Source organism: Sabethes cyaneus, chromosome 1, assembly GCF_943734655.1.
Source record: "Sabethes cyaneus chromosome 1, idSabCyanKW18_F2, whole genome shotgun sequence".
Taxonomy (NCBI): domain Eukaryota; kingdom Metazoa; phylum Arthropoda; class Insecta; order Diptera; family Culicidae; genus Sabethes; species Sabethes cyaneus.
Genome location: NC_071353.1, coordinates 145,475,123 through 145,500,709, shown reverse-complemented (window position 1 = coordinate 145,500,709; position 25,587 = coordinate 145,475,123). Strand labels below are relative to the sequence as shown.

At 38.9% G+C, this 25,587-nt stretch overlaps 2 protein-coding genes across 2 annotated transcripts; both read right to left on the bottom strand.

The window, feature by feature from the left end:
* Positions 1 to 1,125: 1,125 nt before the first annotated feature.
* Positions 1,126 to 24,593, bottom strand: LOC128746351 (zinc finger protein 208-like). Its single transcript, XM_053843404.1, has 5 exons — positions 24,067 to 24,593; positions 22,653 to 23,342; positions 10,491 to 11,225; positions 9,690 to 9,830; positions 1,126 to 1,834 (listed from the first exon to the last, which is right to left on the bottom strand). The coding sequence occupies exons 1-5, from the start codon at positions 24,591 to 24,593 to the stop codon at positions 1,126 to 1,128; spliced, it is 2,802 nt and encodes a 933-aa protein (XP_053699379.1).
* A 386-nt stretch (positions 24,594 to 24,979) lies between these two features.
* On the bottom strand, positions 24,980 to 25,348 carry LOC128746350 (protein krueppel-like). Its single transcript, XM_053843403.1, has one exon. It carries the CDS (start codon positions 25,346 to 25,348, stop codon positions 24,980 to 24,982), a length of 369 nt encoding a protein of 122 aa, XP_053699378.1.
* Between the last annotated feature and the right edge of the window lie 239 nt (positions 25,349 to 25,587).

Below are 25,587 nucleotides of genomic sequence, written 5' to 3'. Positions count from 1 at the left end.
ATCCACCAGCCCCATTTTACCCCATGAGCTCGTGAAGCTATGGAAATTTAAAGCTTGAATATGCGATAACATCGAAAGTAAAAGTCCCAGAGACTTGCGGTCTTCTGCAATAACGTGTATTTTGAGTGCTTCGATGATTGCCTATAAAAATGTGTTCTTGTAAAATGCAACTAACAAAAGCTAAGAATGAAAAACTAATTTTTAAAGAAATTTTAAAGAATATGCCCTCTAGTTCAGCACTCGACGAAGGTATAAATTTTATTTCTTCAGCAAAGTTGCTTGTTTTTACATTATTTACAGCCGAAGAAACTATGTCTATATTTTCTAACACAAAAAAGTTTTTTTTTTTAATTTTCATTATAGTAAGCAATGACTAACTTTTGACAGTTTTAGATTAAGGGGGATATTCATACGAACAAAAGTGCTGAAGACCATAAATGATAAAATGAAAGCAAAGGCTCCTGCGGCCCCACCCTTTCAAAAGAACATTTCGGACTGGAGAATCGAGTAATGACATAGCATGGCGAACTTATTACTAATTATCACAAAAATATCGGCCGGATAGGATGAAACTGAAAACTCAATCTCAAGATGCAGGGTAAATTGCCAATTGTTTCACATTTTCTAAAAAATTTGCCAAGAAATGCAAAAAAAAGTACTACTTTTTAGCGGCAGTGCTGCCAAATAGTGTTTAATTCGTTTTATTGTTTAAGTTAGTCACCGTTCACTTTTATAACTTGAGTTTCTTGATTTTTTCGGTGAAATATAGACAGCTTAGTTAGATAGATGACGAAGTAGAGAATATACGTGTTAATGTAAGTTGGTAACAGCCGAAGAAAATTGTTCAATGTTTACTGTATGAACTATTCGATAAATCTTATATGTTTTAGGCGTCCGAAGAATTAAAGGCGTTATGACCGAAGAATAGTAGGTCGAAACGTCCGCTGAAAACAACATTTGTCTATATTTCATCGAAAAAATCAAGAAACTCAAATTATAATTTTTAATTCGATTTGAAAACTAAATTTACATTTCTCTCTCAATGAGTACAATTTGATTTCAAAAATTTCAACCAACCCGATCGTTTTTTCGAAAGTAACATTTACAACAATTAGATCCGTACATTTATTTATCGGTGTGCATTTCCATATGCTTGTTGAGTGCAGTTCGTTGTTCCGTAGTCTTGAAAGCTCGATCTCTGCATGAATGCTCGTTTAGACTGCCCTGAGAGCAAAACTCCATTCTACATTTGGAACATTTCAATCGCCGTTCTTCTAAATGACTCTTCATGTGACGCTTCAGGTCAGAATTGCGGCAATATTTTGCATCGCATATATCACATTTGAACGGCTTTGGTGCGAGATACGTATGGATCTTCTTGTGTGCTTGTAGATGAGAAGATGTAACATACGATAAACCACAGATGTCGCAAGTAAATGGTCGCTCATCGCTGTGAGCTGAGCGTACGTGGTTTGTGAGCGGGTACGAATATAAGTACCCTTTTCCGCAAATCGAGCATTTAAATGGACGTTCCGAACCATGCCACTTCATATGTTGGATAAGATATCTTTGTTTGAAAAAACCTTTAGCGCATATTTTACATTTGAACTGTTCCTTCTCCATATGGGTCTCCTTGTGGCTCTTTAAGGAATTTGCTTGTTTATAGGTTTTGCCGCATATCTCACATTCAAATGAACATTCGGCGCTATGGGATTTTTTGTGCCTCGAGTAGCATTTGAATGTAACGGACTTTCCGCAAATGTCACACTGCCTCATCGGTTTGCTTGCCTTTTTACTCTGTTCGCCATCAACAGAAGCCAACATCGCGTCGTCACTGCAACAGAAGAGAAGGTACTGTGAAGAATATTGGAAAGCTTCAGGGTTCAGGTTCTTAATAAAGGATATTGGAATCCAAAATTTGATGATATGGAGAATAAACAAATTCGAGATTTAGCACTAAATTGGGTAGTACAAAAAAGCGTCCCGACCACTTACTTTACCAACCGAGAGCCGAGGTGGCTCTTGCCGTATCAACAATTCGTTGAGCGTCTCGATACACGCAAATCGGCTTCAACCTGGTCGAACTATCTGGCACGTTAGGTCCCTCTATTCCTGGTGCCGGTGTGGTTTTGGAAGAGAACGGATTTCACTGCACAGTCGTCCGGCATCGTTGCGACGTGGCCGGTCCAGCGTAGTCTCCCAATTTTCGCCTGGTGCACAATGAGAAGCTCTCTCCAAGCAGTACCTGCGACTCGCAGTTCATACGCCTACGCCGCTCTCCGCTATCCGTGTGTGCTCCGCCAAAAATAGTCCGCAATATCTTTCATTCAAATATGGCAAATGCACGTATGCCTTCCGTAAGCAAAGTTACTGTCTCAAGTCCGTAGAGGATTAGCGGTCTGATTAGCGTTTTGTACATTGTTAGCTTTGTGCGGCGGCGTATGTTCCTTGATCGCAGCGCATTGCGAAGGGAAAAGAAGGTTCCTAGCCTCCGTTTTTAATCTGGCGTAGATTGCCAGCACCATCCCAAGGTTTCTAGTAATGGTATTGAGTTTGTAAGGCTAGGACTACTATTGCTGAAGAGTGAAGATCATTCCTCTAGTTTTGATGCTCGCTCGCCTAATCACACCTTCAATCGCGATGTTGAATAACATACAGGACAGTCCATCCCCATGCCTTGCCTTTGCCGAATTTTTATAAAGGTTTTATTGCGGTATGAACCTCTGGTTTTATCATGGTGTTGAGCAATACCAAGATGATACACATCAAAAACTAATTATAGCAAGTTTGCATAATACTAATTATACAAAATAAAACTGATAATAAGAAACATTTATTGCGGTTGTTTATATTACCGTGATGAAACTGGTTGACTTCGACACATCTCTTGTAAACTTACTATAAGTGGGGCGTATTTTTTAATATTTTCTGAAACGGTAGTTCTTTTACAATTGATGAAGGGACGATAGGGGAAAGAGCGGAAAGGTGAGAGGGGGGTTGTTAGTAGCTACGACAAGTAGTCGTTGTGACTCCTACTCCTACCTTTTGTCCCATGCTGGAAGGTGCATGGATCGAACCAAGCTGTAATCTGAGATTATAACCGGATTCGAACCCACAACATCCGCCAGGGCATGTGGCTCACTGGTACTCATGTATACCTTTGTACCATAGAGGCGATAGACAATATTTTTTATTTATTTATTTAATTAACTCATCCGACGAATTGTCTAAATTAAAATGGTTATCGGACTGGGAAAAGCCACCTTGAGCAAGCGACATATTGTTACCCAAAGCAGCATAAAAACCCAGCATCTTTTACAAAAAAATACAAGCGTAACAAAATTAACGTAGCCTAATTACACACATTTTACAATTTCATAAAACATTCATTAAAAGTTATAATGACGACGGTTATATTCCAACGCCATCTGCCGTATTGGCTCGGGGAGGCCATAATTGGTGCGGTGCGGATCAACCCAAAGAAGCTGTCGTCTCCGTTGGCCGAAGAGGGCACTATATGGTAAGACGCGAGAAAATAGCCGGACAGTCAGGGGCACCCGAAAGAATTTTATGAGCTATCTTAGCAATAATGTCTTTTCGGCGCTGCTCTAGAGGTGCCACGCCAACTAGCTGACACAGTTCAACGTAAGGTGGCAGGTCATCGGGATTCCTCCAAGGCAGCATGCGACAAATTTTGCGGATGAAGCATTTTTGGATCCGCTCTAAACGAATAATACAGTAGTCATAATGCGGATTCCAGACAACGCAACTTGACTCAAGAATGGAGCGAACTAGAGAGCAATGAAGAGTACGTAAATTCTCTGCCAATGCGGAAAACAGTTCCGAGCTGACGGTTCGCCTTGCTAATGATATAGGTATAGTGTTGTCTAAATGACATCTCGCTATCCAATACTACACCTAGATCCGTTAAACTGTCACTGCGCTGTAGTGATGTGCCTTCGATACAATATTCAAAAACTATTGGGTGTTTTTTGCGGGTGAGGCTAGTAATAGTGCATCTCTGAATGCTAATTAACATATGATTACCACACGGCAAACACATCGACTAATTTTGGCTGTTTCAATTGTCAAATAAATTGTCACGTCATCAGCGTAGCATAACCTTATTCCTGCAGGCAATAGTCGAGTGACATCGTTAACAAACAGCGAGAATAGCAGGTGTCCTAAGATGCTACCTTGAGGTACTCCTAAGCCGTTCTGAAGCCACCTCGATTGACAAGGTGCCAGTTTAACGACGATTTTGCGATTGCCTAAATAGCTGCTTAGCCAGGAAAGCAAGCTAGATGAGACTCCCAATTTGTCCAGCTTGGCTAGCAAAATTTCATAGTTCGTAGACATAACGAGGTGAACTCCAACAAATTAGTTGTCACTGATCTTCCTGGATGAAATCCATGTTGCGAGGCGGAAATATAAGTTTTCTTTTTTTTTGTTATGGGTGATATTAATATGGTAATATCCTGACCAAACAGATTCAGTGCTGCTGTTATGAAGAATATTAGAGTTCAACAACGAAATCATTGTTTTATGCGAGGTCATATTGACGTTTTCTAGCTCTTTTTTGGTCGCCAAACAACAATTCGTCAAAGCAAACTGTGAGTTGCAAAATGGAAGTTGTAATTGATCGATTTTTATGTCAGAATGCAAATAGAATGATTTTGCTAGTAATTGAGATTGACTAATCGAATACATATATTTATTTTGTTTTCAACTGGTTTTCAAAAATTGCAAAACTCAAAATGAATCGTTGATTTCCCGGTTTTCCCGATAACATTTGTGTGGTCTTCCCGCGATTTTGTGTGATTTTAATCACGAAACATAAAAGAAATATCATTACTTTTATGGGTTTATTTTTCCTGTTTTTAAGAAGCTGTACAAAGAAAACAATAAAACATACTCAACTTTTGTTGATGTTGAAACTCTTAAGACGTCCTCTTCGTAAGCGCCTCAGATTTGTTTGACAGGACCAATTAGGAAGCATTACTGTAGCGCCTTCACGCTTATATTGATTCAAGGTATAACATCTGTAAGAGCCCTCAGATTCGTAACGTTCGACAGGATCAATCAAGAAGCATTCCATTACTGTACCGTCTTGGTGAGTCTCATAAAATTCTCACTGCAAGCGCCCTTAGACTCATCACTTTTGCAAGGAGATAATACCAACAAGGAAGCATTCTGTTACCCTAGCGCATTGGTAATTCTAAAGAAATTCTCACTGAAAGCGCTTTACAATGCTTTGTTATCTAACAACTGTTAGCGCCCTCAAACTCAAAATTTCACAAAACCTAAATAAGTGTTATGATGTTATGATTGACAAATGTGAATAGTTGAGATTTTCCCGGTGGTTGGATAAAATGTTTTTCCCGGTGATTTGAAATTCCCGTCTTTTTTCCGTTTTTCCCGGTTGGGTGGCCACCCTGCAATATGCACGATAAAATTTAATGTGCAGGTGCTGCACAACTACGGAAATTGCTGAAAATGTATTATATATTCTTTCGGATATTTTATTATAGTTGCCAATAGCAACTTGCTGTAAATCAAATCGATCAGGATGATCCACCAGAAAAGACTTAGCTTATCCGCCCACGGTTATATATTTTCAAGTTTAAACCCAAATAGAATTACATGAGCTGCGATAGTAAATCTTATCCGCAAATCAACATGTTTCGGAGCGGAATTAATGGGATGTGGAGTATTGAGTCGGTCCAGTTGGCCTCGAGGTAAGACGCGGGTCTAATAAGCCAGTCGTCGTATGTTCGAATCTCGGCTGCGAAGTCTGTCGTATAAAAACAGAAGGTCAGATTTCGATAACGGAATTAGCACCCAGGCTTTACTTTTGGAGTATTGAGTATTGATACCAGCAATGATATTATTATGGCAACTGAATTAACGTCAGAGGCCAGCTGCTTTTTTACTAATTTCGATACTTGTTGCCACTATCGTTTTGTTTATGCTATGGCACATTTCCAGGAGCACAGGATTGCTAGTAGTAGGTAATAATCTGTTATAACCAATTATGAAACGTAGAATCGCGTATCTATTTTTGCTGTTGAACTAGATCCGACAGTAATTCTATCACATAAAATGTTGTTTACGGCGAATTTTATTATCAGTGAATTTTATAAGTATATTTTCGACACTTTACGACCGTTAATTTAATAGCGAAAATTATTGGTCAATTACATGCTCAACGTAAATATGGCATCACCCTACATACACACCCGTTTCCTTGGTAACGTATCAACAACGCCGGTCGCGGATTCGGAATTGCAATCGAAAGTTTTTCATATCAATTCAAGTGAACAGTTTGGGCAAAATCATTATATCTTACCAAATAACTGTTCGGGTGGTAAATTAAAGTTTTCTGTGTTTCAAGTTAAGTTTTTCGAGTGATGTGATGAATGGAACGGCCGAAAAAATTAACGAAAAATCGACGGCGAAAAAGTGAAATTATAGTGATGAATTTTGATTGGGCAGAAATCTCAGTATTCAGTGCAATTTATGCCCCAAAAAGTAATATAACCTGTAGAATGCAATGTTTAGAACTTCGAGTTGCAAGATCTGATTACGGCTAGCAGGTTAGTTGAACTAATTTTATTTTTTTTTGTGATGGTTTCTCGAGTCTATGGGAGCATGTTGGTACACTGAAGAAGGGAAGGGAAGGGTGATATTTGGTGCCATACTGACTGCCATAAATGGACTCTGACGACCTTGTCGTTAAGCAAAACATATTCCTAAAGGCCCTCATACACGTATGAACATGTTGGCCAAAAATGTTCGTGAATTCATGTTCGGTGAATACTCTCCCATGCGGATGAGCGCCACGAATCAAGCGGGAAAAAGAAGATGTTGGGCTTGTCGCTCGACCTAAATGACCCGCCAACATTTTATTCGTTTCCGACCCAACATATGCGTACGTGTAAGGCCGATGAGGGTCCAGAAGAGAATCGTACTCTCCCAACTTTCGACAAATGTACTTTGAGAATCATTCCAAGTAGTGCCTGCAGTGCATGGTTCATACGCCTACGCCATTCTTCGCTTTCGGTTTGCGCTCCAACCTACTCCTGATGAAAATCTAGTCGCAACAAAACACTCACATAAACGCGGTGGGATAGTGGCATTGATGATATTAAATTATCTAGAAATTTTTCGGGAGAGATTTTCGAATCTCTTCAGAATCCGCAATCACCAGCTTCATCTTCAATGAAGTAGCAAGGTAGGAGGACGAAGTTTCTGAAGTAACAGGAAATATGACTAATCTCAAGTTTTTAGTCTTGACCTTGAAATGCGATCATAACATATATATTAATATTTTTTTTTGAAACGATGGTTCTACAATCGATGAAGGTACGGTAGGGGAAAGAGATGAAATTTTTGGTGAAGGAGAGGGAAGAGCGGAAAGGTGAGGAGAGGGGGGGGGGGACATTGGTATTGGTAATTATTCAAAAGAAATGACGGTTTACTGTGACCAGTGTAGCCAAGCGCGCACTTGTGTGAGCTAATTTTCTGACACACGCGTACTCGTTCTAGTGAACACGCCGGCATAAGCATTCCTTTCGAAAATCTCGCTCTTGTTTATTCATGCACTGCAACGACTTTTACGTTGTGTGTATTCTGCTAACAGCCACGGTCGTCGCTCTCGCAGGTCATTGCAGCCTGAGCCACTGATACCGATCACTCGCGGGGACTCACACTCCCACCCGCGGGATCTGCGCGCACCCAATTCGTATTCCAGTGTGCCGCTAGCCCTCATGGGCCACTGGCTGCTCACGAGTTGTTTGCCTCGAGAGTGGTTATGCAGAATGACGCTACGAGACTGTGCGTTTGTGAGTGTGTAGGTAGTAAAATATCTGCACCTAACAACGCCGGCTGTTTTTCGTTTATTCTGGAGGCGCTATTTTGAAAATTTGCGTGGGGCGACAAGTTGGCTAGTGCCGGCCCTCATTGTTAGATGTTTTACTGCCATCAGCAATCGCAGCGTTGATTTTATCAGATTGTTGCATCATCAGTTAACGGGAAACTAGCAGTCATTAACTTTTCGTCGAAGAGCCCAATTTCGGAAGCAGTTTTTAAGCCCAAAATCGGGGCTCTGTTTATAGAAATGTATTCACTGCATTCTTCTTGCCAATCTGAACACAGTGAATATATTGTCCTGAACAAAATTTTTGTTTCAAGCAAAAAAACTGCTTTTGAAATTTGCAGAATCGATGACGACTAATTTCACCTAAAGGAGAAAACTAAAATTGTAAGCACAATGAAGTCCAACCTAAAATCACAGACAAACAGACATAACTCTTGGAAGAAAAATCTACAAAAATTATCGTACCTCACATTTAGCCTGAACACTAGCACCATCTATGATCGACATTCCCAAATATCAAATAGCAACAGGAGTATTCCTCGAAGTAGCAAGTATTTTTTATGGGGAATTCCCTTTCTTTCGTCAAAAAGCGCTACTTTGACCAAAACGGAGACATTCCCAACTAAGCGCAAATTTGAAATGACGGTTTAGTCGGTACGAAGAATGGAAAACGAGTGTTATGTCTGTTTGTCTGTGCTAAAATATTGCAAACAGAATACAATAAGCTTTGAGCGTATTTTACCAAAATCAATACAGAGAGGTTTCCATTAATCCGAACAAGACAAGAGGTTAGTAGAATCCTGAAAGGCTGAAACGCTTTGGAACCTGAGTGCCATGATAACCCAAGTGCAATGCGATAAGTTTTGTGAGAAAAACTTAGGATCAAAGTTGAATTGAAGGCCAAAACGAGAATCAAAAATCGGAACGCTTGTGTTATAAAACACGACCGAATGGTGGATGAGGATGAATTCAAATGTCACGATTTTAATTGAATTTTATAACATTTTTTTATTCGACAAAGAATTTTATAAATCAATGGTTCTTTAAGCAAACCGATAACACTTTAGTTTACACCTTCATTCTGTGATCGAGCTTCCGTCGAAGGGAACTGTTTTCTTACTGGTGACTTCTGCCGCTTTTGCTTGTGCTTGTGCTCACACTAATTACCCCCTTACAGTTGCTTATCCGTGTGCATTTTCATATGCCTTTTGAGACTATAGGGCGTGGAGCAGCTTCTTTCGCAGAGCGAACATTGGTGCACTTTTTTGTGTGCGTTGTGTACCCTTCGATGATTATTGAGATGTGTGGACGTGAAAAATGCTTTTTCGCACTCCGTACACTTGAATGGTCGATCTCGGCATAAATGCTTTTGCAGATTTTCATGAGAGGAAAACTTCATTCTACATTGGGAACATTCCAAACATCGTCCCTCTGAATGTTTCTTTATGTGACGCCTCAGGTCGCAGTTGTAGCTATATCTTGCATCGCATAAATAACATTTGAACGGCTTGGGCTCGAGATACGCGTGGGTCTTCTTGTGAGCTTTAAGATGAGAATCTCTCACATACGATAAGCCACAGATGTCGCATCTAAACGGTCGTTCATTGCTGTGACAACTCATGTGGTCCAGAAGCAGGTGCCGATTTAACAAACCTTTTCCGCAAATCGAGCATTTACATGGACGTTTCATATCATGCACCTTCATATGATTGGAGAGATATCTTTTTTGCAAAAAATCTTTATTGCATATTTTACATTTGAACTGTTTTTCCCCCGTATGGGTCAACTTGTGGCTCTTTAGGTGGCTGACCATTTTAAAAGGTCACACTGCTTCATCGGTTTGCTTTTATTCGGATTTAACGTTTTCTCTATAACGTGGCTATCGGGAATTTCTTCGGTATGCGCCTTGCTACTTTGTTCCCCATCGACAGGAGGTACCATCGCGTCCTCGCTGCAAACAGAATATAAGGTACTGTGAAGAAAATAGTGGACAGCTTCATCCAAAATCGGATATTTTGGAGGAAAAATAACTTCCGATTTCATGTCTAATTTCTAGTAAACTTTCGTGTCAAATTTCATATCCAATTTACGACCCAATTTAAGCCCATTTTTAAAACCAATTCCAAATTTAATTTCCAATTTCACGTCCAAATCAGGTCCGGTATCAAGTCCGATTTTCAGTTCGAATTCAAAGTTAAACTTCAGGCTCAAATTAATCCAATTTCAATTTCAAATCCAGCATAAAGATTGTTTAATTTTGACTTCTAAATTTAAACTTTTTATTGTTATTCTTTGGATTTTTATTTTTTGCTAGTGACTTGACTTTTCGATTCGTTCGTCGACTTTCCATATTTGACTTTCAACTAAAATTCTGACTTTTTTGTTTTCGTCTTTTGACTTCTGATCTAGTTTCAATTTAATTAGTCATAAGTTCAATTATGTACTTTATTTTAAGTCCAATGTTTAATCCAATTTGTCCAATTTGAAGTCCAAACCAAATTCTAGTCATTCTAGTTCTTCTTTTCAATTTTTGTAAGCTGACAAGCTTAGTAAGCTCCAATTCCATCGTATTTCCCAAAGTAACGTTTACAATAAATAATTACTTCCGTACATTTGTTTATCGGTGTGCAGTTCCATATGCTCGTTGAGTACCGTTGCTTGCTCCGTACACTTGAATGGTCGATCGCTGCATTCATGCTCGTTTAGCTTTTCTTGGGAGGAAAACTCCATTCCACATTGGGAACATTTTAGACACCGTTCTTTTAAATGTTTCTTCATGTGAAACCTCAGGGAAGAATTGTAGCTAAATTTTGCGTCGCATATATCACATTTGAACGGCTTTGGTTCGAGATACGTGTGGATCTTCTTGTGAGCTTTAAGATAAGTACTTGTAGTATACGATAAACCGCAGATGTCGCACGCAAATGGTCGCACATCGCTGTGAGCTGAGCGCATGTGGTATACGAGCGGGTACGCATATAAGTACCCTTTTCCGCAAACCGAGCATTTGAATGGGCGTTCCGAACCATGCCACTTCATATGTTTGGCAAGAAAGCTTTTTTGGGAAAATTCTTTATCGCATATTTTACATTTGAATTGTTCTTCCTCCGTATGAGTCTCCTTGTGGCTTTTTAAGCCGTAGGCTCGTTTGTAGGTTTTGCCACATATCTCACATTTAAATGAACTTTTGAGTGTGACGGACTTTCCGCCAATGACACACTTCTCCTTCTTCGGTTCGCTGCTATTTTGATCTAACGTTTTCTCTATAGCGTGAATATCGAGAATGCCTGCGTTACACGCCATATTACTTTGTTCGCCATCAACAGAAGCCAACATCGCGTCTTCGCTGTAACGGAAGAGAAGGTACTGTGAAGAACATTGCAAAGCGTCAAGATATTGGAATCCAAAATCTGATATTTTAAATTTTCGTTTCAAATTTCATGTCCAATTTACGACCCAGTTTAAATCTATTTTTAAAACCAATTCCAAGTTTAGTTTTGAGAACAGTTAAGATCCAATGTCACATCTAAACCAAATCTGGTTTAAAGTCCGATATTCAGTTCGAATTGAAATTTCAACTTCAGATTCAAACTAATCAAAATTCAAGTTCAAACTCAAGTCCAATTCTGTATCCGTTTCATATTGAATTTCATGTCTACTTTGAAATCTAATCTACTCGCAGCGTCGAATTTTTATAAGTCTCATTTTCGGTCCACCTTCAGCCAGTTTCTAGTAAAATTTTCAAATTTTCTTTAAAGTCATTTCATACCTGTTTTCAGGCAAGTCCGGTTTCAAGTTAAATTTCAAGTTTAGTTTAATTCAAACTGCCAATTTTAACCTCTGTCTTCTAAATTTTCGCATTTAAATGTAGAATTTTGGTTTTGGATCTCTGATTAGTGTTAGCTTTGAAATTTTGTTTTTTTTAGTTTGCTTTTTGACTTTTTATATTTGAATTTCGACTTTTGACTCTTGACATTTTGTATTTTGGTTTTTGGCTCAGCAGGATCAAAGCAGTCACTGTGCGCGGTTGGACGTAATTTTAATTTTTGTAGTCAATTATCCATATTAAACATAAAATGTATAGGTATAATATTCGGTATGTTTAGTAATTTTAACTTGATTGGAAGTGTAAACGAACGTGACCGTTATCGTTTCGATGAAAGCCTGTTCGAGTGGAGAATGCAATGAAAATTTTCGTCTATGACTAGTGACGCAAATGGTGGAGGAAGAAGTACTCAAGTGTAAAGTGTTATGGTGAAAAATAAGTTTTATGTCTGGTTGATAAACTATGTTGGCAAGAAGAGCAATGCTGAAAGTTTTGTTTTTAAAAAAAGTTCATCGTAGCAAGATGATTATGATAATTAGGATTGGATTCAAACATTATTATTGTTATTATATGACTGCACAAACATAACCTCAAAGAATACCATACAGTAAATCCAAGTCCAGCGTTCTTAGGAATTACCACAAATAGTTTCAAAGTTAAGTACATAGTACAGAATACCGCAGAGAATGATATTTCTAACTTTGCATTCGACTTTTGGCCTTTTTATTAGTTAGGTATGGAAAATATTTTAATGACATTTTTTCATGAACTGTTATTTAGATGTGGGCGTTGTTGGTGGACTTGTGGATTAAGGGACTGTGTTTCGCAAGTTCTGGATCTCCTGTTTTCTCGGGGGACTCCAAGGGGCATTTTCGTTTTTCTCTTACATCGCTTGTTTTGGGGTTCGCGACACTGAACTAATCGTTGTAAGACGTTGTTTTACTGTGAAAGGCGCGGGCGGGTTGTCTACACTGACTTCAAATTGTACACACATTTTTTGTATTTCAGAGAGCGAATAAAGGCGGTTGGCCTGTGGTTAACGCCGTCAGTTTATCCCCCAGGGTCCAGGGTATCACCCATTGAAAAAAGATCGCAGTAAGCAGCGCGTGTGGACAAAATTTTTCGCTGTCAAAATTTTCTTACAGTTTGTGAAAAATTATTTAATGAAACGAATTATCGGTTCCGTCCGATCGTTGGGAATAATCAAGCTACAAATTAGTTGTTCCGTCATCGGCCAGCGGCAGCAGATATAGAATTAGCAAGTGCCTTGAAGGTAATATCAAACTAATTATGTAGCTGGAGTTACTGGCGGCATCCGTTACTGGAATCGGTCCGAATTTACGTTCGTGCATACGGTAGTGATTTTTGCGGTTTATGAAGTCCTACCTGCCCAAAACCTAGCTTTCGAAAAGGTCTTCAAACTGTCTTTCAAATTTAATTTAATGGAGCGGACGAAGAAACAAATGCCGGTGAGGTCGTTTTATAACTTCACTTGTTTATCTATTTGATTTTCCTGCATTCATATATTTTATTATTCCTAAGTTTTATTCTTTTACTTAGTAATTAATATGATGCCAATATATATTCAGTAGATAGGTAGATGGAATGTATCTATTTTCAGAGAGCGAAAAAAGGCGCTATAACCTTGGCCTATTGCAGCCTGACTTTGGTTAATGCCATAAGTTCATCCCCGAAGGTCTGGAGTATCACTTAACCTCCCAACGATAAAGATCACTTAACCTCCCAAAGATACTCCCAACGAAACAAATTTACAGTTGATCAGAAACGGTACTAAGACGCTCCAAACTTCAGTCAGAAACGGTTGGTACGAGACGTCCCTGTTTCTTCTTCCCCTGTTGATTTTGAAATGTATCTATGTATGAATAACTTATTCACACAAGATTTATTTCTTATAATCGTCTTTGCGGCACTACTTCACAGTTGGCCTGGCCGATTAAACATTTGCAATATATCTCTGATATTTTGCAAATGTTAATACAGACAAGAAAATAATTTGAAATATTTCTATGAATAGAAATAATTAAAATTATTTCCAGGAATCCTTTATTGAGGTTGTGTTGTTATTAATAAGAATAATAAGAATAAGAAAACTGGGTCCAGGGTATCACTCATCCATGATTAGTAATGATACTCCGAACGTTTATAATCTATACCTATAAAAATGGGGTTTTGGGGTCGTGGAAGGTTATTGTAATGGTTGGGGGAGGTGGGGGGGGGGGGGGGGGCTAGGAAGCGCCGGCTACTGTGGGGGGCAACCTCCCCGCAGAAATCACCTCCAGCAAAGCAAACACGAAGGAAATGTATGGGGATTATTGACCTTGAGACTTTTCACTAATTAGTGTTTGAAAAAGAAAGTTATAATAGAAATCACATAATTGCTACATCTATTATGAGTCGGTCGGTATCTAAATCATGAAAATCCGTTCATAATTGGCAGAGCTAGTAGCGTTCATAATCTTTCATATTTTCGTGACACTTGCATTTTTTGATTTTTCGGAATGACACCCTATTCCAAACCTTGCCGTAAGACGCAGACCTACGTCAATAGCACAGTACCATTATCACATTCCGAAAGAGTCAGATGCAGTGATTCTGCGTGAGAAGGCGCTGGTCCGCTGGTGCTTTCCCCAACCTCGAACATATCTTCAACAGAAGCAAAAGCACGCAACATCGAAGACATAGGTTCATCGATAGCCGAATGCTGTACGATGAAACCTTGGTTGAAGCAACGTGGCAGCGTCGTCAGGGACCACGATGGAATTCGGAAATCCAGTAATGACAGCAATCGTGGACAGTCAACCTCATTGTTCAGCAGCTTGGCAATAAAGGTTACCTGCTGAATTTTTCTACGTTAAGCTAATGATTCAGAGGGTCACGCCAAGGCAGGTTACGCAGAGCAACGCGGATGAATCGTTCTGGATTCTTTCAATTCTTATATCCCATGTCAGCTAATGAGGGAGCCAAACAAGAGCTGCGTTTTCCAAAATAGGTCGTACCAGTGAGCAATACAAAGCTTTGAGACTATAAGGGTCGTTGAAACCTTTGGCTATTTTCGGTATAAAACCTAACTGTCTATTAGCTTTGGCGATGATAGCTAACCGATGATTGGTAAAGATGAGCTTTTTGTCCATGAGAACTCCTAAGTCATTTATTTTTTCGACCCTGTTGAGCTTAAGTTTTAGATCGTCAGCGTAAGCTAGTTTATAGCCACCATCGAGCAATAATGCAACACTGCTAAATCCCAAGTTGCTCCCCTGAGGTACCCCATTTAGGTTTCGCTTCGCTAGGTTATCGCTAAGATTTGAGTTGAGCCATTCAATCAAGCTTATCACAGATCCCAAGACGGCGTAGTTTTTGCAAAAGTATGCGATGATCTATTCTGTCAAAAGCTGCTTTGAGGTCAGTATCACGTCGACCTGAGCTCTCAATCCAATATGTGCAAAACAAGTAAACGTGAAATCTAAATCTATACCTATAAAGAAGGATTTCTGTCTGTCTGTCTGTCTGTCTGTCCTGTGTTCCTTATAGAATCAAAAACTACTGAACCAATCGGCGTGAAAATTTGCATGTAGAGGTTTTTGGGGCCAGGAAAGGTTTTAGTGATGGTTAGAGACCCCTCCCCCCACTAAGAGGGGGGGCTCCCATACAAATGAAACACAAATTTCTGCATAACTCGAGAACTAATCAAGCAAATAGAACCAAATTTGGCATGTGGGTGTTTTCGGTGACAAGAATTTATTCTAGGGTAATTTGAGACCCCTCCCCTCTTTATAAGGGGAATTATAACTCCTCTCCCCTTTAAGAGGGGGGGTTTCCATACAAATTTCCTCATAACTCGAGAACTAATCAAGCAAATGGAACCAAATTTGGCATGTGAAGGTTTTCGAGGGCAAGAAAATTTTCTATGTTGAATTAGGACCCCTCCTCACTTTAAAAGGGGGGGCTCCTGTACAAATGAAATACCAATTTCCTCATAACTCGAGAACTAATCAAGCAAATGGAACCAAATTTGGCATGTGTGTGTTTTTGAAGACAAAATTTTTTTCTATGATGAATTGGGACCCCTCCCCACTTTAAGAGGGGGGGCTCCTATACAAACGAAATACAAATTTCCTTATAATTCGAGAGCTAATCCAGCAAACGGAACCAAATTTGGCATGTAGGTGTTTTTGGAGGCTAGAATGTTTTCTATGATGAATAAGAACCTCTCCCCACTTTAGGAGGGGGGGCTCCTATACAAATGAAATACAAATTTCCTCATAACTCGAGAACTAATCAAGCAAATAGAACCAAATTTGGCATGTGGGTGTTTTCGGTGACAAGAATTTATTCTATGGTAAATTGAGACCCCTCCCTCTTTATAAGGGGAATTGTAACTCCTCTCCCCTTTAAGAGTGGGGGCTTCCATACAAATTTCCTCATAACTCGAGAACTAATCAAGCAAATGGAACCAACTTTGGCATGTGAAGGTTTTCGAGGGCAAGACAATTTTCTACGGTGAATTACGACCCCTCCCCACTCTAAGAGGGGGGGCTCCTGTACAAATGAAATACAAATTTCCTCCTAACTCGAGAACTAATCAAGCAAATAGAACAACATTTGGCATGTGGGTGTTTTTTTTGGTGACAAGAATTTATTCTATGGTGAATTGAGACCCCTCCCCTCTTTATAAGAGGAATTATAACTCCTCTCCCCTTTAAGAGGGGGGACTTCCATACAAATTTCCTCATAACTCGAGAACTAATCCAGCAATTGGAACCAAATTTGGCGTGTAGGTGTTTTTGGAGGCAAGAATTTTTTCTGTGATGAATTAGGACCTCTTCCCACATTAGGAGGGGGGGCTTCAATACAAATGAAATACAAATTTCCCCATAACTCGAGAACTAATCAAGCAAATAGAACCAAATTCGGCATGTGGAGGTTTTTGGAGGCAAAAATATTTTCTACGGTGAATTAGGATCCTTCCACACTTCAAGAGGGGGGTTTCTACACAAATGAAATACAAATTTCCTCATAATTCGAGAACTAATCAAGCAAATGGAACCATATTTGGCATGTGGGTGTTTTTGGAGGCAACCATTTTTCCCATGATGAATTAGGACTTCTTACCTTTTTAGGAGGGGGGGGGCTCCCATTCAAACGAAATACAAATTTGCTCATAACTTTAGAACTAATCAAGCAAATGGAACCAAATTTGGCATGTGAGAGTTTTAGATGGCAGAATTTTTTTTCTGTGGTGTATTACGACCCCTTTCCCTTTTAAGAGGGTGGGCTCCTATACAAATGAAATACAAATTTCCTTATAATTTGAGTACTAATCAAGCAAATGGAACCAAATTTAGCATGTAGGAGATGTTTGAGTCTTGAATTTATTTTATGATAGTTAGAGACCTCTCACCCCTGTGGTAGGGGGATATGGACTCTCATTACAAATAAAACAGAAATTTTTGCGAAACTCAAAAACTAATCCAACTCGAGAAATTCGAGACTCTTCCATAAAACATTAATCAATAACAAGACCACAAAAACTATCTATAGTAACACTAGATCATTCAGGACGAGCCGGTCGCGAGTGTTGCCGGTGACCCGCCGTCGGAAGCGCCGCCCACTGGGGGGCTTGCAAAACTCGAGAAGTGACAAAGATCATATGAGATTCATGATTTATGTACAACACAGGTTAATTTGTGGCAATACGAAGTTTGTCGGGTCAGCTAGTAGTAAATATAGGGTGGCCACTCAATTTCAAATTTCAAATTCCCGGTTTTTTCCCGACTTTTTCCCGGTTTATGTATGATTTTCCCGACCGAAAATTTTTTCAACTGGTCGGATTATTTCAAAATTGTTTGACCGTTTGAGAAACCGTTTTGAGGTCTTGATAAAGAAAATTGTTCAATTTAAATAAGTTAAGCTTCGATCGTTTAGAAATGGGGCAATTCATTTTAGCGATAGTGGTGCTCTCAGTCGGATATGCAAGTTTTTGACTGCGTTATGTTGCTTGTAAACAGTTCTGCTTGATTCATATTTTTTGTAGTCTAAAACTAATGTGGTTCCGAAATATTTATTATGCAAGAGGAGGAAATAAAAATGATTGACGCAGTCAACCCCAAAATCCATCGGCGTCTACTCAGAAGCAGGCAAATTCCAAAGGTATAGTAGCGTGAGTTATCAAAAACTTTGTAACAAAATATGTTAGAAAATTCTCACGACTGCCCGCAAAGTGCAAACCAAACGTCGGAGTGAAACCCTTGATCGTCAACTGCGGGTAAAGATCATTCGGAAAGTTTTTTTTTCGGAAAATTAAGGCTAATCCCAATATCTCAGATTGATTTGGAGAAAAAACTGAAGATGGCTGCTACACTGTGCGGCGTATTTGGAAGGCTACAGGTGGTACCGAGCAAATGGCTAGAATTCGGGCATGTAAGTTGTACGACTAGGTGCTGACGATGGATCATGGATGTGAAACTTATGCGAATGTCGATTACATCCAATTATCGGGGGTCAAGTTCTTCAAAGCTCCTATTCGCGGGATGGTTCTTAACGGATGCAAGTTTGTTTTAGCGGATAAGTTTGTGAAAAAATGTATGATTTGGCTAGGGATCAGTTCCTGTGACAAGAAAACCTGAATTTTTGACTAAAATTGTGACGTGTAATATCATAAGCATACGAAATTTGTTTTGAAATTGATATGTTGATGTTTTCGAAAAACAAGAATTCAGGTAAATTGCGAAAAAAATATTCCGCAAATTTTCCCTTTCTTACTTTTGAAGAAAAAGGTCATCTAGAGCAGCGGTTCCCAACCTTTTTTCGGTTCGCGTACCCCCTGACGGATTTCCCTATACTATTCTGCAGCGAACTAAAGTTTTGGCGAACCCCTGGGGGTTCGCGAACCCCCATTTGGGAACCGCTGATCTAGAGCAAAATGATCGATCTTAATTTTTTTCTAAGAGTGATTTAAATGATTTATTTCAATTTTGTAGTATATCTGAATTAAAAAAATATCTGGGTTGAGCGTTAGATACGAAAAATGAAAAAGAGAAGTTAAGCTATTCGTTTTCTGGCACTGCTCTGGATAAATATTTTTGCAGGAAAATCAAATTTTGAGTTAAATTTCATGAAAAAATATTCATTAGGTTGATCACATTGTTTTTACTATGTTGCCCGTAATTACTGGCGTGTCTAGGTTCCATCCCACACTGGGGTGGAACACGTACCATTAGGCCGTATGAATAAAGAGTTAGAGCAAACTCTCCCATAAGATTTACATGGGAAAAGCAAAGCAAACCGTTTCATTCATACGGCCTATTAACTCCAATTTAAGTCCAAATGGTTAATAACAAATCGTCAAATGTTTATTACGTGGGACAGGATAGAACTAGATTGCTTCCTCAATAGGATTAATTTAATTAGGAGTCTATAGCACAATTTTATATCATTGTCAGTTTGCTTTTCTCATTACCCAATATTCGGATATATTTTCCCCTTGTTATTGCCCGTTTCAAATGCCGAGATGCATCATGTCAAACAGATGGAATTTTAACAAAATGCGTATTAGAAACTCATGCTTTAAGGATTATATTTTATCTTAAGATTGTAAAAAGAATGTTCAAACCATTACATTCACCGCTCTTACTGTCTGAAATAATTCTTGAATCAAAATTGCAATAACTAGATGTTTAGAATCTTGACCTTGAGCATAAATTTAGAAAAGAGTTAGGGGGATATAGGGGGATTATATTTATATTATATTAGTCCCCCAGCGCCGGATACTTCTGACTTTCATAGTTCAAATGGTGCACTTTAGTAGCTAATATGATAAAATCAACAAAAAATTAGCATATGTGATTTTGTATGTCAGAATCGCCCACGAACACCGAGATTTGTTTGTTTTTATCTACCGCCGATCGAATTGTTTTGTTTCGGCTAATCTTCAGATCAGCATTACAGCAATATTCGGTCAAACAAAATTTCGTTTTTCATCCATAAAATATCTTCATTAAATATTTTCTAAGCTCCATAGTTCATTTTTCCACAAAGATATTTAATTCCTTAAAAAATGCAGATTGTTCTCAGCGATTTCTGTCACCCAGTACCGGAAAGCGAGCCGTTCCCCAATACCGAACAGCAAAATGCTTTACTTGGTTGAGTCAAATTCTTGAAGATTTTTGAAAATCTTGATCAAGATTTTGCAAAAAAAATCTTAAATCTTAAATATGAGAAAATAAGGAAACCTGTTGATGATCAATTTCTCATAGAAAACAGGAGAGCATCGATATAGAGCATGAAAAACTGTTGATTTTTATTCAAGGCAATCTTTAGTGCAAGCAATAAGAGATTTTAAACGTTTTGACATGTCTTATTCAGAAATATAAGTCCTTAATTGGTTTATTTACCAATAATATACCTTATTGGTATATTATTGGTATGGACTTTTGATTGGTACTGGGAGACACAATTTTTAAGTAGAGTAAGGAGGGGTAAAAGTGCGATGGGGGAAAAGTACGATTCAATAATTTATCGGTGGAGATTCCGAGTAAATTGACTACATTAGCATGAATGGGTGACAACTTTGACAGCTTGAATCTAACGTAGACTTTGGTTGTTTACGAAGCATAGTTGCTGAGTTATGAGCAAATGTTATTTTAGAGCGGTTTTGATGTAATTTTTCGTTATACGGCAAATACGATATCAACAGGATGATATTACTTGTTGAAAATTTGTAGCAGTGTCACTCACATATCTGATTTGAAAATACGGTGAAAAGAATTTACAAAACATATTTCGCTTTTCCAGAATTTAATCAAACCTCGTCAACCGCCTAGCGGGGTAAAACTTCGATTCACGGACGGGGTAAAAGTGCGATTCGTGAACGATGCAAAAATGTATAGCATATTATATACAGCTTTAGGCACTATATTACAGATACTAGAAATGGAAGATCTGCAGAAAACTGTATGCTCTACAAATGTTGGCCGAAGGAAAACAATGTTTTCCGCTGATGAAACAAAAAACAAACGCTTGGAAAAGTTTCGTTCTGACGGAGGCAGCAATATACCAGCGCAAAATAGGAAAGGTGCAAATTGAGAATACTCCTTACCGAAACATAACGCAGATTGAAGATAATCTGGTTTTGTTAGCTACTGCTGGGCCAATTTCATGGATTCTAGCTTCGAACTTTTGCCCCGAGGTATTCGTACTTTTGCCCCGCTAGTGGGGTAAAAGTGCGAATCGGCACTTGATCAGAAGAATGAAGAATTTATTTTGCAAAACACTATTATTCCAGATGATTTATAGTTGAATGGGAAGATATTGAGTTACTGCATCACTACAAAATGTATTTTGTTGTTGTCCTTCTTTATATCTCACGAAAATTGATGACAACTGCAAACATCGCACTTATGCCCCGCCTAATGATATGATTCTAATGATTTTTATCGATTTTTCATTTGGCTTCTAAAATGGTTCATTAGTGATTCAACAACGTGTATCCTATTTTTATTGGAAAATAGTTTTCTATATTACTCTTCCAGTGAAAAAAAACTGAAGTTATGCAAAGTGTTGATTTTATATATGTTAAAATTCTTAAGTGTCCGGTACTGGGTGACTTACCCCTAATAATGCCTCACAAGTCTCCATAAGATTTTAGAATACTTTGTTTTTCGCTCGGTGAACGACTAGTGAAGGTGCCATTTGCTAGCTTGGTGTCGATCTAACGCGTGAGTAAACTAAGTAAGTATTGACCAGCCGAACTAACGCACTTCGGTCAATTGGACGCTGTTAATCGAACCAAGAGGATAGTGGGGGTTCGGGTTCAAATCACAATCCCGTAGAAGTCACGAATGAACTGAGCTGAAGTCAAACTGAAGTGGTGAGATGAAAAAAACCTGAAAGGCGCCCTGAAGATTTTGATTGAAAAAATGCAGCAATTGAGAAAAAAACTTCTCAGGCGGGTATTTCCCGGTTTACTTGTGAAATTCCCGGCTTTTTCCCGACTGTTAGTGATTCCCGACTTTTTCCCGGTTTTTCCGACTGAGTGGCCACCCTGTAAATATTAATACAGCCAAGATGTGCATTTAAAATTAGCTCTAACAAACATCAGGATCAAATTGGCGGAGTAAATACTAGATTGAGTTATTGATTTAAAATGTCAATTTTAAATTTTGGTTTTTGAATTTCAACTTTTGACATACCTTCTGAATTTTAGTTTTGGTTTTTGACTTTTAATTTTACTCTTGATTGTTTGGCTTGACCTGTGACTTTTTTAACTTTGATTTTTGACTAACTTGTTAACTGTTGATTGTTATTTTGGAACTCGATCTTTGATTCTTTGATTTGCGACCGTATTTTTTCGAGTTTTGATTTTTATTGTTTGAGTTTTGCTTTCAATTTTTGACCATCCGACTTTGAACCAACTGTGATCTTTGGTCTTTGAGGTTGATTTGTTTTGATTAACTTTTACTTCTAAATTTAAACTTTTGAATTTGGAATTTAAACTTTTTATTTCTATCCTTTGGTTTTTGATTTTTTGCTTGTGAATTTTGATTTTTCGTTTTTGACCTTTTATATTTCACATTCAACTAAAATTCTGATTTTGAGTTCAAATTTAATTCTAATTTCAAATTCATAAATCGTATTTCAAGTTCAATTCCACACAATATTTTAAGTCCTATTCCAGGTTTAATCCAATTTGGCGTCCAAATTCTAATCTAGATTTTTTTCAATTTAAGAAATCGGACAAATTCGTTATATAAACCAAATTTTCTCAGGCTCTGCCGTTATCAAGTTAATATATTTTAACGGCAGGGCTGCCAAATAGTTTTTAATTCGATTTGAAAACTAAATTCCAACCAACCCCACGTATTTTAACGTATTTTAACCACGTATTTTAACGTGGTTTTTTTAATTTTATATAAATAATTACTTTCATACATTTGTTTATCGGTTTGCATTTCCATGTGCTTGTTAAGTTCAGTTTGTTGTTCCGTGCACTTGACTGGCCGACCGCTGCATTCATGCTCGTTTAGATCTTCTTGAGAGGTAAACTCCATTCCACATTGGGAACATTTTAAATGTCTCTTCATGTGACGCCTCAGGTCACATTTGTAGCTATATTTTGCATCGCATATATCACATTTGAACGGCTGTGGTGCGAGATACGTGTGGGTCTTCTTGTGAGCACTAAGGTGCGAAGTTGTGGAATACGATAGACCACAGATGTCGCACGTAAATGGTCGCTCATCGCTGTGAACCGAGCGCATGTGGTCTGCGAGCGGGTACGAATATAAGTACCCTTTTCCGCAAATCGAGCATTTAAATGGACGTTCCGAACCATGCCACTTCAAATGTTTGAGGAGAAAGGCTTTTTTGGAAAACTCTTTAGCACATATTTTACATCTGAACTGTTTTTTCTCCGCATGGGTCTCCTTGTGGTTTATCAAGTCGCCGGCTGTTTTATAGACTTTGTCGCATGTCTCACATTCAAATGGACGTACGACGATGTGGGATTTTTTGTGCCTTAAGTAGGATTTGAGTGTAACGGACTTTCCGCAGATGTCACACTGCTTCATCGGTTTGCTGGTCTTATTACTCTGTTCGCCATCAACACAAGCCGCACTGTCGCTGCAACAGAAGAGAAGGCACTGTGAAGAATACTGGAAAGCTTCAGAGTTCAGGATCTTAGTGAAGGATTTTGGAATCCAAAATCGGAAACAACAACTTAAACGGGGTAACTTGCAACAGCTGTGCTATGTAAAAAACCTGTGTTCCGTGAACTGCACGAGGTAAGCTATCAGTAAGACGCTTCTTGTGAGTCGGAAATATGCCAAATTTTCTCGAGATATACTGAAAATGGCCATAGAAGAGGCCAAAAATAAAATATCATCACTGAGAGAGATCAGCCAGCAATATGGTGGTGTCAAATTACGATCAGTCGTAACGTAAGGAACATTCATATATTACGTAACCAAGATATCGAAGATTCTTAATTCCCCCGCTCCCCTTCGTAGCGTAATTTTGTATAATGGAACCCCCGCTCACCATAAGTGCGTTACGGAATTTGTGAATGGTCCTTAAAGAGGGCAGCTCTATTAAGTCCAGGCACGGAATATCAACTGCACATGAATAACACTTAAACTTAAATTCTTACTTTCCGTTATGGGGCTCAAAAATTGTTTGTAACGTATTCATTGCAAAAGCATTGAAAATCGCAAGTCGGATTAACATTTGCATATTCAAGTCAAAAGAAACTTATTCAAATCAACTTCCAGGAAATATTGCTTGTTGCAAGTTACCCCGTTGAACGGGTTGCCTCCGATTGCCTGCCTTTTGGCAGTGCTGCCCGTACATTTGCGTATCGGTGGGTATTTCCATGTGCTCGTTGAGTACAGCAGGTTGTTCCGTACACTCGAATGATCGATCCCTGCATGAATGTTCGTTTAGCTTTTCCTGCGAGGAAAACTCCATTCCACAACGGGAACATTTTAGACACCGTTCTTTTAAATGTTTCTTCATGTGACGCCTCAGGTCAGAATTGTAGCTATATGTTGCATCGCATATATCACATTTGAACGGCTTTGGTGCGAGATACGTGTGGGTCTTCCTGTGTGCTTGTAGATGAGAAGCGGTGAAATACGATAGACCACAGATGTCGCAGGTAAATGGTCGCTCACCGCTGTGAGCCGAACGCGTGTGGTTTGCGAGCGGGTACGCAGATAAGAAACCTTTTCCGCAAATCGACCATTTGTATGGACGTTCCGAACCATGCAACTTTATATGTTTGAGAAGAGAGGTATTTTTGGAAAACTCTTTATCGCATATTTTACATTTGAGCTGAGTTTTCTCCGCATGGGTCTTCGTGTGGCTCTCCAACATCGCGTCGTCGCTGCAACAGAAGAGAAGGTACTGTGAAGAATATTGGAAAGCTTCAGGGTTCAGGATGTTAGTGAAGGATGTTGCAATCCAAAATCTAATATTTTGGAAAATAAATAAATTCGAGATTTAACACTAAAAAGGTCAGTATAAAAAAGTGACTTCCCTCTTGGAGCACTTTCGGAAATCAATTCAAGCGAAAATGAAAATTTTCGCTATGTTTAAAACAGATTATCAATGGATTTCGTGTGCCGGAACGGCTGTGTTATAAAACATGACCGCATGGTTAATGAGAATTAATTTAAATGTCACAATTTCAATTGAGTTTTATTACATTTTATTATCCAACAAAGGTTTACGTATGAAGTTGTCTACAAATCAATGGCACTTCATTCTGCGATCGAGCTTCCGCCGTCGACGGGCAGCTGTCCTTCTAACGCCGGCCCCTGCCGCTTCGGTTTGTGCCGAGCTTCATGTTTAGCTGCTTCCTCTTGCTGTGCAAAGTAACACTCACAATAATTACATCCGTACAGTTGCTGATCGGTGTGCACTTTCATGTGCTTGTTGAGTGTCCAGCTAGCGGTGAAGTTTCGTTCGCAGAACGAACATTGGTACGATTTGTTATTATAAGCATTGTGAGTCTTGGTGTGATTTTTGAGATTTGCGCCCGAGAAAAATGCTTTTCCACACTCCGTACACTTGAACGGTCGATCTCTGCATGTGTGCTCGTTTAGATTTACATAGGAGGAAAACTCCATCCTACATTGGAAACATTTCAAGCATCCCTCTTCGGAATGTTTCTTCGTGTGACGCCTCAGGTCGCAAATGTGGCTATATTTTGCATCGCATATATCACATTTATACGGCTGTGGTTCGAGATACGTATGCGTCTTCTTGTGAGCTTTAAGATAAGTACTTGTAGTATACGATAAACCACAGATGTCGCATGCGAATTGTCGCTCATCGCTGTGAGCTGAGCGCATGTGGCATGTCAGCC

Bases quoted from the DNA above. Each gene is read 5' to 3' on its own strand.
- LOC128746351 (XM_053843404.1), bottom strand. From the start codon at position 24,593: ATGTTGGAGAGCCACACGAAGACCCATGCGGAGAAAACTCAGCTCAAA. The intron at 23,343-24,066 runs GTACGGGCAGCA...CTTCTGTTGCAG, and splicing joins ATACCCACCGATACGCAAAT to CGACAGTGCGGCTTGTGTTG. The intron at 9,831-10,490 runs GTACGGAAGTAA...TTCTGTTTGCAG, and splicing joins CTGCACACCGATAAACAAAT to CGAGGACGCGATGGTACCTC.
- LOC128746350 (XM_053843403.1), bottom strand. From the start codon at position 25,348: ATGGAGTTTTCCTCCTATGTAAATCTAAACGAGCACACATGCAGAGAT.